General features: G+C 44.9%; 1 protein-coding gene across 2 annotated transcripts in view; it reads left to right on the top strand.

Annotated features, from left to right (window-relative positions):
• Positions 1-13,176, top strand: part of VAT1L (vesicle amine transport 1-like) — a 224,022-nt gene that overhangs the window by 78,055 nt on the left and 132,791 nt on the right. For both annotated transcript variants that reach the window (XM_011990093.1, XM_011990091.1), the window contains exons 5-6: positions 8,254-8,357; positions 10,639-10,694. In XM_011990093.1, coding sequence (XP_011845483.1) covers positions 8,254-8,357; positions 10,639-10,694 — 160 coding nt within the window. The remainder of the gene's footprint in view (positions 1-8,253; positions 8,358-10,638; positions 10,695-13,176) is intronic.

The raw sequence follows: 13,176 nt of genomic DNA, 5'->3' as shown, positions 1-13,176 counted from the left end.
ACAAAGCCTATTTTACAATAAAGTGTTGAAAACCTCGAGTTGTGTGCAGTCAGGTATACACAACTCAGGGTTCTTAATGCTTGCGAAATACTGTACTGAAAGTGAGAAACTGAACGGTTGTATGGGTACATCACAAAGTTGAAAAAATATTAAGTGAGGCCATTGTAAATGGAGGACCATCTATATTAGCGATGCCTACGAACAGACTATGAAAATACAGTGGTGAGCAAAACAAGCAAATCCCCCTGATCGTCTTGATGGGGTTGACAGCTGATAGGGAAGTACACAGCAGTGTGGGGGCACAGGTGAGCAATGCCTAAATGGAAGCCTGAAGAACACGTGGGAGCTCTCTTTGGGGTCTTACACATTTTATGAAGTAAACACTGTGCTTATTTTTCAGAGGGAGGCAAGGCAAGTCTGGTTAAGTAAATGTCACACAAATAGGTGTGACGGGACTCAGTCCCGGGTGGCTGTAGTTCCAGAGTTTGTGATCTTTCTAGCACCCACTCTTACTCTCACAAAGGAAGTGAGGGCAGCTTGCTCCTCAGCCAGGGAGGAAGCCAGATTGCCTGTATTAAAGCATGTGGTTTTGTGAGGTGTTCAGATGCTAGGACGGGGTTAGATCAGAGCTTCCAACCTCAGCACTGTGGACATTTGGGTCAGGCTCATTCTGCTGTCGGGGGGGCACCGCCTTGTGCATTGTAGATGTTGAGCAGCATCCCTGGTCTCTACCCATTAGATGCCAGTAGCACCCCCCTGCCCTTCAAGTCATGAAAATATGAAACGTCTCCAGACCCTAGTGGAGAACTGGGCTAGATTGATGAGGCTCTTGAAAGCTCTTAAATGGAGTAAACATTGCATTATGTCAGAAATGTAGAGTTCCTTGCAGATTTGAAGCACTTAAGCACTGTTTTGAAAGGCGAATCCACAAAAAAACTGATCTGGCTGCCATGTACAGGATGAGTAAGAGAAGAGATCTCCAAAATCAGGAGAATGAGTAGCAGAAAGGGGAAGGGAGAGGCAGTGCCTATAGTGATTTTGAAGGAGAACAAGACAGAATGACTGTGACTAGGGAAAATACTGCAAGATGAGACCAAGACTTCTTTTCCTTTTTGTTGTTATTAGACAATGAGCAATGGAAGCTTGACTTCCTTTAGACAAGATAAATATAGTGTGAAAGTGAGAACTCCAGGGGGCCTGCACAACAGGCCTGGGAAAGTGGGACTGGAGCTCCAGTGAGTACAAAGCCCCTCCCTTAGGCTGGGTGTGGTAGTTCACGCCTATAATCCCAGCACTTTAAGAAGCCAAGGCTGGAGGATCACTTGGGGCCAGGAGTTTGAGATGAACCTGGGTGACATAATGAGACTCCTATCTCTAAAAAACAATTAGTTGGGTGTAGTGGTGTACATCTGTAGTCCCAGCTACTTGGGAGGCTGAGACAAGAGGATCTCTTGAGCCTAGGAGTTTGAGGCTGCAGTGAGCTATGATCATGCCACTGCACTGCAGCCTGGGCAACAGAACAAGACCCAGTCTCAATGATTTAAAAAAAACAACCACCCACTTCGAGCATTTTCCAAATGACTGATGTGAGCTGGCTCTGGAAGTTAGGGAACTGAGATAAAGCACAATCTCTAGCCAAAGGAGCACAAAGCCCACAGAGGAAAGATTCAAACTCCTGATCGAGGGGGAGCAGCTAATTGTTCAAATGACTTGAATCTTGCAGATTCCAGTCATAGGTGAAGCCAAGGGGTATAAGCTGAGAAAAGGCAGAGATCAGACCGACCTCCTGCATTTCTAGCATGATGCCTGGAACGTAATAGGAGCTTATTTTAAAACTGGTGGAAATTAATAAGAGTCTAATCACCTGGAGAGAATAGGGACAAAGGGATCTAGAAGGGATTCCTGGAGGTAGTATTGCTAAGTACAAATGGGAACTACTAATAGTAAACACTTACCAAGAAGCCTACCACACATCAGCACTGGGCTTGGCCCCCTGTGAGAAACCTGTCATGTGCTGGCTGCTCTGCTTGGCACTCTGTGACAAGCCTACGGTGGAGTAGGTGTTGTGTCTAGTCCTCTATTAGAAGCTTATTGTGTACCAGGTACCGTGCTTGGCACCCTGTGCAAAACCTACTAAGTGCCAGGCACTCGGAAATAGTCTCATCCTGTGATGGTTAAAGCTGTGGCACAGATGAGTTCTGAGAAAAAGGGATTCAGAAAGAGAAATATGAGTGGAGAGCCAAAGACCCAGCTGGACAGCAATGTCACCATAGAGGAGAATTCGTTTCTTGGCAAGGTCAAAGGGTTTCTCTCTCAGCACTGGCTCTGTTGGAACCTACCGCCACTCAAGAGAAATTCTTCCCTGATCTGTGTGATCAAGAAGGAAAGAGGCAGCATTCACCATCCAGAGGCCGGGGCTGGGGACACAGGAAGGACAGACATGAAGGTCTTGGATCAGCAACTCTGAAATATCTTGTGCTGAATTTGGCTCATATAATCCCCGAGCTGGGGCTATTTGTGTTTGCTTTTTAAATCCGCAGAGATTTATGGCAGCAGGAAAAAGCACACAAAGGAATTGCTGCATTTGGCCTTCTGCCCTGCCTTCCTTGCTTTCATGTAATAATTATACATATGCAGGCAGTGAACACCCCCAGAAACCAGAGTCGGGGGGCACAGAAATGATGAGGATGGTCCTTGTTCCTCTGATGAGCCTTCCAGCTCCATTTGTGATTTTCATGATTATTTCATTAAAAGGGCTACTGCAGTGCTTTTCAGTGTGGGTGTTAACTGAGACAGGGCTAGTCCCAAGGTTGCTCATGGGACCAGGAACATTCTAAATAGATCCAACTGAGTCCGGTTCAGTACAATCCTTTTATCGGATTTGTCATGACTCAACAGAGATGGAGCGCTTTTCAATTTTGAAATTCTTACCCGAAGGAACATTTCTACCCTTGAAAGGAGCAATAGCTGCTGGAATGGTTTGACAGAAAGAGCAAAAGCATCCTCACGCTCAGGTCCTGAGAATGATATCTGCCTCTGCCCAACTTCTCCCCCTCAGAATCCAATTTCTCTCCCTCCTCCCACCCTCCACCCGGCCACTGACCTTCAAAAGGATGCAATGATGGCAGGAAGGAGGGGATTTGTGGTTCTGTTGACCCCCAGACATGCACATGATTCAACTGTAGAAATACTGAGAGAGAAGTGTGGAAGGGGGCAGGTGGCCTGAATGTGAAGGAGACCCACAAGTGTCTCCTTCTAGTGTTAAGCCCAAGGAAGCACCCCCCAGCTTTGCTCATCCCTGCCAGGTACCTGCATGGCACAGAAGTGACAGTGGTAGTCGCCTCGGGGTTGGCTACTACTTACCCTACGAAACCCTACTTCGCCTTTGATGCCCTTGTCTGGTTTCTAGATGTGATGGAACAAACTAAGGTCTTCCCACTCTATGCAGTGGGCCCTGGGGCGAGTCACCTGACCTCACTAAGTCTCATTTTCCTTGTCCATCAAATGGGGACAATGATGGCCCCACAGTCAGAGGATCAGCATGAGGCATAAATGTAGCCTGGGTCACAGAGCAAGACCCAGTCTCAATGATGAAACACTTAGGAAGTTCTTAGCATTCTACTTGCGACATAGTAAGCGCTCAAGAGTGTGGCACACTCTCTTCGGAAGGTCAAGAGCATCAAGCCTCAACTCTAGTAATTTCTGGGCTGGTGTCTCCACCCACCCTGAAGGTTGAGTTGGAGAGGTTTTGCATACTCTTTCTTTTCATGCCCTTTTCCCAACCAAAAGACTTGAAGTTGGGGCATTTTGAAAAATGGTAATCAGTCAAAGCTACCATGGACCGAGAGCTTACCATGAGCTGGGCTCTGTGCTCCATTTGCATCAATTCATTCAAGCTTCATAAAGAAAACGTAGGTGTTATCACCATCATCCCCTTACACAGTTGGGGAAACTGAGGCACAGAGAGGCTAAGTAACTCACCTAAGGTCATACAGCATGTAAGTAGCAGAACTGAATGCTTAACACTGATATAAAATGTATATTCCTAAGCCCAGTGCTGTGTCGCCCTTGAGCCACCCCTCTCCCCTGCCTACCCACCTCCATGTTAGCTGTTGGTTGTGATAGCCAGTCTTAGGGTCCTTCTAGAAGGAGCCAGTGGCCGGGCCTCCTCATTGCCATGGTTAGTGTCCCAAAGCCTTCTCACTGTCCTAGGTCAAGCTGTGATACTATTCTCCGAGAAGTGCCTTCCCTTTGTCACCTGGCCAATTTCTGCTCTGAAAACAGACCCGGGGAGAAGCGAGGGAGACAGGAGCACAATTACCCAGCCCATAATGCAAGGTGAAGACCTGACCACCAACCTGAAGCCCACCAACCAAGAGTCCGTGTGGTTCAACTCCCACTTGCCTCTCCAGCCCAACCTCAAAGCAATCGGCCCTTTGTTTTCATAGTCCAGCCACACTGGCTGCTTCCCAGTCTTCCTCCCACCATAGGGCTTTGCACATCCTGTTCCCTCTGGTTCCCTCTGCTGCCAACCCTCAACAGAGGGTCATCTTCCAATGCTCGTAAGTTGCTCTATTGGAGCAGTGATCACTCTGTGTTTGATCCATTTATAGATGTCTCCTCTTGTAGCCCATGAGCTCCTGGATGGTCATGGCAAACTTCTGCCTTCTCTGTGTATTCCCAACTCAGCATGCACAGTGCCTAGCATGCAGTAAACACTCAGAAAATGGTTATCCAGTGGCTGGAAATTAAGGGTAAATTTGTGGGACTCTGAACTTGGGTCTCTCCTATAAACTCTGGGGGACAACTAGCTTGAAAAGAGAAATTTTTTGGTCTAGATGTTTGATCCAGGCCAAACTTTGATCAAATGTAATCAGACTCTGAATGCATGTGTATTTATCTCAAGACAAAATTTAAGCCTGAATTCTTCAAAGACTAAATTAAATTGCCTGCTTCTCAGAGCTGCTTGCTAAAGTGATGCTTCCATACTTAACACTGGCTTGAACATTTATTAAAGTCTTAAACTCAGAGTGGTGAAAAGGCCATCATCTTTGGAGTTAAACTAGGCCTAGAATTGAATTCCAGCTGTGCTAGTTACGTAAGCCTGGGCAAGATTGCTGCATCTGTAAGCCTTGATTTCACTTTTTAAAAAGTGGAGTTAAAATGCCTGCCTCATAGACTTTTTGTGAGGGTTAATTACGAAATAGCTGTTATATAGGAGAGTTCTGAAATGTGAGTTTCCTTTCCAAGGAAGTGCACATATAGAGACACAGAATAGCAGTCTTAAACTGTTTTCTTCATCGTCTTTCATTCATTCGGTTACCCAGTCATTGAAACACTTGTGCATTCCTCTGATCAATTACTATTTCTTGAGAAGCAACACTATATCCAGCAGGAAGAGAAGGGCTACAGATACTATAAGCAGCACAAACATGCTCCTTGGGGCTTAAATTTTGGTGGAAAAGAAAGTCAATAAATAATTATAACTTATGGTACGTGCTAAAAAGTGTCTCCAGTGTAGACACTAAAGTATTAAGGAAACTAAAATGGAGATACATTTCAGGTGGAGTGATTAGTTACAGCTCCTCTGGGAGGATCGTATGTGAGTGAGATCTGAAGGATGAGGAGTCAGCTCTAAGGAGAGCAGAGGAAAGGCTGTCCAGGCAGCGATGACAGCACGTGCAAAGGCCCTGAGGTCAGAAAGTTCTAGGGACAATCAAAAGGCCAAATGCCTTGAGCTGTGGGTGGGAGGTGAAGATGGGGAAGTGCACAGGAGTTTATAGTACACTGCTGGCTATGGACATGCCCTGCTTTTCTGCAGAACCAGAGTCCAGCAGACAGAGCAACAGGTCAAGGTGGGGCTAATACAAGGAGATATGACTGGCAGTTCATGGGAGAGAATGTGGTCCGCCAAGTAGAATGCAGATATGAGGAGCATCAGGGGATGAAAATTCAAGGCTGGGCAGACCCATCAGGGGTATAGCAGGAGGTATGCATGGCCTAATATTGGTGAGGCTGCTTCTGACCTCAGGTGGGCGTCCTGCTGGCAAGGGGAGAGGTCTTGGGGAAATGCAGTTCACTGGGATGACTTGATGGCTCAGGAGGGCTGGCTGGTAAAAACATAGCAGGATCCCACTCCCACAAGAGTGAGCAAACGTGGCAGAAAACAGATCCTGGCAGAAGTGAGGGAGATAGGAGCACAATTACCCAGCCCATAATGCAAGGTGAAGACCTGACCACCAACCTGAAGCCCAGCAACCAAGAGTCCGTGTGGTTCAACTCGGGCCTGCCTCTCAAGCCCAACCTCAAAGCAAGCACCCCTTTGTTTTCATACTCCAACCACACTGGCGACTTCCCAGTCTTCCTCGACCACAGGGCCTTTGCACGTGCTGTTCCCTCTACCTAGGACACTATTCCCTTCACTCTTTACGACTTAACTCCTTCCCTTCCCCAGGGATGCCTCTCTAATAGCCCTGATTGGGAAAATTCTCAATTTACACAATTCATGCCCTTAGTGGCATGAGACCACATTTCAACTTAACATTTATTTGCGTAACTATTGTTGAATATGTGCCTTTTATACGCTCCAAAAAGAGGAGAAAGCAATACACTACATCCTCCCGTGCCTAGTGCGGTGCCCACTGCTGGATATTTACAGAACAAATTAGTTAATTTGTAAAACAAACAAACTAACAAACAAAACAAGAAGTGCCAGTTTGGCTCCTTCGTAACTGGCTTAGATGGGTAATTCTCAGAGTGTGGAGCTGGAATTAGCAGCAGCCGCAGCACCTGGAAACAAATATTAGAAATGCAAACCCCCATCACAGGCCTACAGAATCAGAGAAGAAGGGGAGGATTGCAATCTTTGTTTTAATAAACCTGCGGGTTATTACAGTGCACACTTCGGTTTGAGATCCACTGTCCTAATTCCTTTGTTTTGAACTTTCAGGTGAGACTTAAGAGGACACCCCTGTGCAGATAAGAGCTCTATTAGGCAGGAAGCTAAGCTGATCATTTTGGATGCACCTTGGTAGTGGGCTGGATTGTGGACATGACATGAGGGCTTTTGAAGGGCACAGTCACATAAAGACTCAGCTGCATGGGGAAGCTGACTTAGTCTCCGCACCCAGGAGATGTGCGTGCAATTTCCTAGTTAGTGACACTGTGGACACAAGACCCACCTGTTGACACACGCTGCAACGCCTAAATTTTGCTAGGGTGAACTTGGGGGTAGAAAAATTGAGATATTTGCCAAGATAAGTTAATCCTGCAAACTTGCAAACACAAGGAATGCCATTCTTGTCCGAACAGAGCAGGGATCTGCAAGAATAGGATCTCTGTGGGCATGAATATCTTCCCCACAATCTCCAGAGCCTTCGTGTTCTGTAGGCCCCTCCTGTATATCTTCTAACTGTGGGAGCCCAGTAAAAGTTGCTTACATGCATTATTGAGTGAGTGAGTGAATCAATGAATGTATAAATAAATAGAAGAAGAGATCAACAAATGCTTTGTCTAATGCAGTACAAATGTGGCTTCTTTCTACTCCACAGCCTCCTGTTGCTGGAGGAAGTTCATCTCTATTTAACCCTCTTCCTCTTAGCATTAGTTTTAGGTTAGACCTGGACATTGGAGGAAGAGAAGAAGCTTGCAAGTTAGATTAACATGCTTTATTTTTTCACTGTAAAGGGAAGTTAGGAAGTAGGAAGGCCAGTCTCTGCTGGAGAAGCAGTCCCACGAAGACAGGGAGCATACTGGTTTGGTTCACTCTACCTCCAGCACCTTGAACAGAGCTAGCAACTAATCCTTGCTCTGCACATAGCAGTTGCTAACTGGAGGTACCCAATGACTGTTCTGTGGCAAGCCTGAGCCTCCTTGTCACCTCATTTCATTCTTACCACAAAGAAACATACCAGCTCCACATTACAAAGGAGAAAGCCAAAGCTAGAGAATTTGAGTAAAGGAGCTAAATACAAACTCAGACCCACTGACCCCAAGTTCATTCCTCCAGCCCAGGCTGGTTCCCAGCGCCAGCTACCAGCCGGATCGTTAGCTGCCTCCAGTTTTGTGACATTTTTATCATTGGATCCGGGAAGATAAATCCACCTCTTGGGCTCCTGCCCTATTTGTTGCTACTCCTGGAACTCTCAGGGTTCCTTAATCTGGGAGTCAAACAGTATGACACAGGAAAGAAAGGGATTGGCGGTCTGGCTCCTGACAGGTCACAGAATTTTGCTTTGCCTTCTCACCGTTTAGAATCTCTGCTGAAGGAGTGGACATCGTTTTGGATTGCCTCTGTGGGGACAACACTGGAAAAGGTCTCAGTCTTCTCAAACCCTTGGGAACCTACATTTTATACGGTGAGTGCAAAACAGCATCAGGGACATGGTCGGCAATATGTAACTCTGCATGTGCGCCTGCAAAGGCTCTGAAAAGTAAATTGTGCAGATACGTTGGGATAGTGGGATGGGGGTGTTTCATTTTTTTAACGTCTCCTATAATGTTTCTATTGCTGTGAATTCTTTTCAGTTGTAAAATAACATGTGCCTACTGTCCTAGGTCCTATTATTTCAAATGGGATAAAGCAAGACCAAGCCAATGTGTTCACTGATATGAGTAGAACCATTACGGGGCATCACTTGTAGAAGGTAGCACAGGTGGAAAATAGGAAGGTCTTCAAAGGAAGTTCAGAAATAAAGAAGGCATGAAGGACCCACAGTAGGATGAGGAAGAGTGGCTAGGACATGCGGGTTTTAAGGGAGGATCTTCACTATTCGAGAAGTTGCGAAGTACACACTCTTCTTCCCCTAAACTACTCCTGAGCATCCCACTCAAGACAGAAGCTCTGGATAGATGGAGCTCATGTCCGTTTCCATCTCTTTCTACATTCACTTCTATGCTCTTAGGAGTGGAAGAGATGTATGAAAAACAACCGGGAGAAGATTTTCTCCAGCAAAATGAGGCTCCAAGGCCTCCTTTCTCTCTTCTTTTTCTTCTCTTCTGTCATAGGCATGCAAACTAATTTAAACATTAGTCTCCACAAACTAAAGTAGGAGTATTTGAAGCTAAATGGCATATTCTGACACTAAACAATATTGGATTTATCCAGCGTTTGAGATTCTTGGTACCTTCGTCCCCTGTTGGTACAATAGAAGAGTCTTAATTCTGGGTAACTCAGAAAAAAAACACTAATTCCCTGCTATTACCTGTAGCGCTTATAAAATAAATATTTGAGGGGTATAAATATGCAAGCATCTTTTTGTCATCGTCAGATCATTGTAACAGAAAGAAGGCCGAGCTCACCAGAGGCAGGTAAACATCCCATTGCTGGAGTGTTCCAGTAATTTCAATCATGGCCATGTATTTCCTTTGAAGTGGATGTGTAGCTTATTATTATCAATGACAGTCACTGCACATTGCAAGGATATCAGATATGACTAACACGTAAGTCAAATGCAGATGGATGATGTAGTCATCCTTACTTATCACTTATCAATAATTCTATTTTTGCCCCAGTTTCATGATGTCATTTTGGTGAAATTCAACTTGATTATTCAATTTGAGTAGTTCACAATTATCGAATTCATTACATTGATCACTTGGTCACTAATTGATCGAAGTCTAGTACTGTGATGCCCTGTGGTACTCACCCCACAAAAACGGAAGCTATTAGGTTGGTGCAAGGATAATTGCGGTCTTTGGCATTAAAAGTTATGACAAAAACCATAATTACTTATGCACCAACCTAGTAACTGGCTACTAGTTTACCCAGGCTAAATGGTTTAAAATACACATGATTATGTTATTAAATAACTCCTCTCTGAGAAGAACTTACTCCCAAATCTTTGGAGACAAGGCAGGAAAGTCGTTGAAAAAGCACCTGTATGGTACTTGAATGTTCCCCATACTGTTAAGAGCTCTCTCATTCTCCCCTGCCCCCAAACCCTGTAAAGGATCTTTTCTCTCCATATGAGAATCTTAGGGAATCTTTCCCAACTCCACCTCCCATCTGCCCTCTGAATATTGCTTGTCCAATTGGCAAAACTGTTTCTCATACCACTTGTCTCAGACCTCTTTGGAGCTGACACGTGGGTCACACCATTTTCTTGGTCCCTGGGCCTCTTTTCATTCTCATCTACAAGCTTCTATACCCATTTTTTCCAATCCATCTATAGTCTAACTCTGCTCCACATCTCCCACCAGTTAGGTACCCAGCCCAGGTCAGAGCCCCAAGCTCCTCATTTGCTAGGGAATCAAATTCAGAATCTGATTTTGATTCTGAAATCAGGTTCACTAAGGAGCTCCCTTCTCAGTCTCAAAGAACAGACCTAAAGAGACATTTCGGCAACTCATATTTTATTCAAATGTTGGCCTACATCATATTTTTGCTACATGCCCAATTTTTCAAAGTAATGAAACGGTCACCATGAGAAATGTCACTTTCTCTTTGATTAGGGACACTTAGCTAAAATAGTCAACTTGATGCCTCATTCTCATTCCCCTCACTTTGCCAAGGCTTAATTAAATTTGTTTTCAAGATTTTGCCGGTTCTGGACCAAACAATGGCCATTTTTTTCATGCATAACAAGAGATGTCAATTTTCATTAGCAATTGCTTAATGAGGGAATCTTTCATTTTCAGGCTCATCCAACATGGTAACTGGAGAGACCAAGAGCTTCTTCAGCTTTGCAAAATCAGTAAGTATCCAGGCACATCTGATGTACTGTTGTGGCATGTTGATTCACATGTTGTGAGCTTTTTGGTTTTTTTTTTTTTTTTGAGACGGAGTCCCATTCTGTTGCCAGACTGGAGTACAATGGCATGATCTCGGCTCACTGCAACCTCCGACTGGTTCAAGCAATTCTCCTGCCTCAGCCTCCCTAGTAGCTGAGATTACAGGCATGCACCACCACGCCCAGCTAATTTTTGTATTTTTAGTAGAGATGGGGTTTCACCATGTTGACCAGGATGGTCTCAATGTGTTCTCGTGATCCGCCTACCTCGGCCTCCCAAAGTGCTGGGATTACAGACAGGAGCCACCACACCCAGCTGTGAGCTGTTCTATCATAAGGCATTGACTTAATCTTGTCTTTCATGTTCATCATTCATTTCCAATAAAGCCTGCACTCCTGCCCTGCTCCCTGCAAATGGACAGGACCAGAATTTAGACTACTTTTGTCTAAATGAAACAGAAACGTGGGAGTGTCAGTGAAACTCAAGAAAGCTTCAACTTTCAGTCAAAATTGCTTAAGTGTTGGTGTCTTTAATCATTGGTCAAAAATGAACTTAGCATTAGCTCATTTTCTTTGCTCCATAGAGAGGCCAGCCTTTCACTTTGCCACTTTCTGACTAGGTCTCTGGGGTACTGGAGATCTGTGTCCCCATCCTCTTGAACTGGAGATAGAAACGAGGACCCTATGGCCTTAACAAGATTCTGGGGTGACTTGTACACTTGGGCAAGCTCATGAACCACTCTCTTGGGTGATCATGCTTTAAATATGGTGGTTAGTTTGTCAGCCATTGCGAAGCAATATCCCTGGGCATTCACCTCACTATGAATTGACTCCGATCTATCTTCCTATATGGAGCTATACTTGCTAGAATTATACTAATGTGGGCTTGAACCTTTTTGAAACAGAGTCTAGCTCTCTGTACCCAGGTTGGAGTGTAGTGGCGTGATCTTGGCTCACTGCAACCTCCGCCTCCTGAACTCTAGCAACCCTCCTGTTTCAGCTTCCCAAGTAGCTGGGATTACAGGTGCCTGCCACTACACCCGGCTAATTTATTTATTATTTTGGTGGAGACAAGGTTTCACCCTGTTACCCAGGCTGGTTTCGAATTCCTGGGTTCAAGAAATCGGCTTGCCTCATCCTCCCAAAGTGTTGGGATTATAGGCGTGATCCATTGCACCCGGCCAAACTGAATTTTTAAAATAACATTTCGGCCAGGCGCAGTGGCTCACGCCTGTAATCCCAGCACTTTGGAAGCCTGAGGCGGGCGGATCACGAGGTCAGGAGATCAAGACCATCCTGGCTAACACGGTGAAACCCCGTCTCTACTAAAAATACAAAAAAAAATTAGCCGGGCATGGTGGCGGACACCTGTAGCCCCAGCTACTTGGGAGGCTGAGGCAGGAGAATGGCGTGAACCTGGGAGGCAGAGCTTGCCATGAGCTGAGATCGTGCCACTGCACTCCAGCCTGGGTGACAGAGCGAGACTCCATCTAAAAATGAAGTTAAATTAAATTAAATTAAATTAAATTAAAATATCATTTCAGCACTCCTTTCCCAGTCCAAATTCCTTCTCTTCTTTGAAATGAACCACCAGTACCCCAGCACCAGCCAATATTCCTTATTTTTTTCTTTGCACGTTCCAAGGTATTTTTTTAAAATAATTTCAACTTTTTAGATTCAGGAGGTACACGTGCAGGTTTTTTGCCTGGGTATATTGTATGATGCTGAAGTTTGAGGTACATATGATCCTCTCATTCAGATAGTGAGCATAGTACCCAATAGTTAGTTTTTCAACCCCTGTCCCCATCCCAGTCCCCTTTAGTAGTCCACAGTGTTAATTGTTCCCATATTTATGTCCGTGAGTACCCAATGTTTAGCTCCCACTTATAAGAGAGAACATGCAGTATTTGGTTTTATGTTTCTACATTAATTTCATTAGGAAAATGGGCTCCAGCTGCATCCATGTTGCTGCAAAGACATGATTCCATTCTTTTTTATGGCTGCATAGTATTCCATGGTGTATATGTCTCACGTTTTCTTTATTCAGTCCACCATTGATGGGCACCTAGGTTGATTCCATGTGTTTGCTATTGTGAATAGAATGGCAATGAATATACAGGTGCATGTGTCCTTTTGATAGAACGATTTACTTTCTTTTGGATATATACCCAGTAGTGGGACTGCTGGGTCAAATGGCAGGAACTTTCATTTTTACCCCTTCCCAACAGGGGATTGCTACTTTTCACAAGGGTTTGTTTTAGCCCCCTCTACTTTTGGACTTCTATGTGCTAGTGCAGCATTGATTGATCCACTCACTTGACAAGCATTTTCTGAGCACCTGCTGTTTTTGGTATTGTGCCAAGCACCAGGCTATCACAGTAAAGAAGATAGGAGCACTTTGGGTCTTTTTGGTTCTTATATACTAATGAGGGAGACGAACCCAAAA

Source organism: Mandrillus leucophaeus, unplaced genomic scaffold (assembly GCF_000951045.1).
Source record: "Mandrillus leucophaeus isolate KB7577 unplaced genomic scaffold, Mleu.le_1.0 Scaffold37, whole genome shotgun sequence".
In the NCBI taxonomy this organism is placed as follows: domain Eukaryota; kingdom Metazoa; phylum Chordata; class Mammalia; order Primates; family Cercopithecidae; genus Mandrillus; species Mandrillus leucophaeus.
The sequence above is the reverse complement of the archived record's forward strand: the minus strand, read 5'-3'. Positions and strand labels throughout refer to the sequence as shown.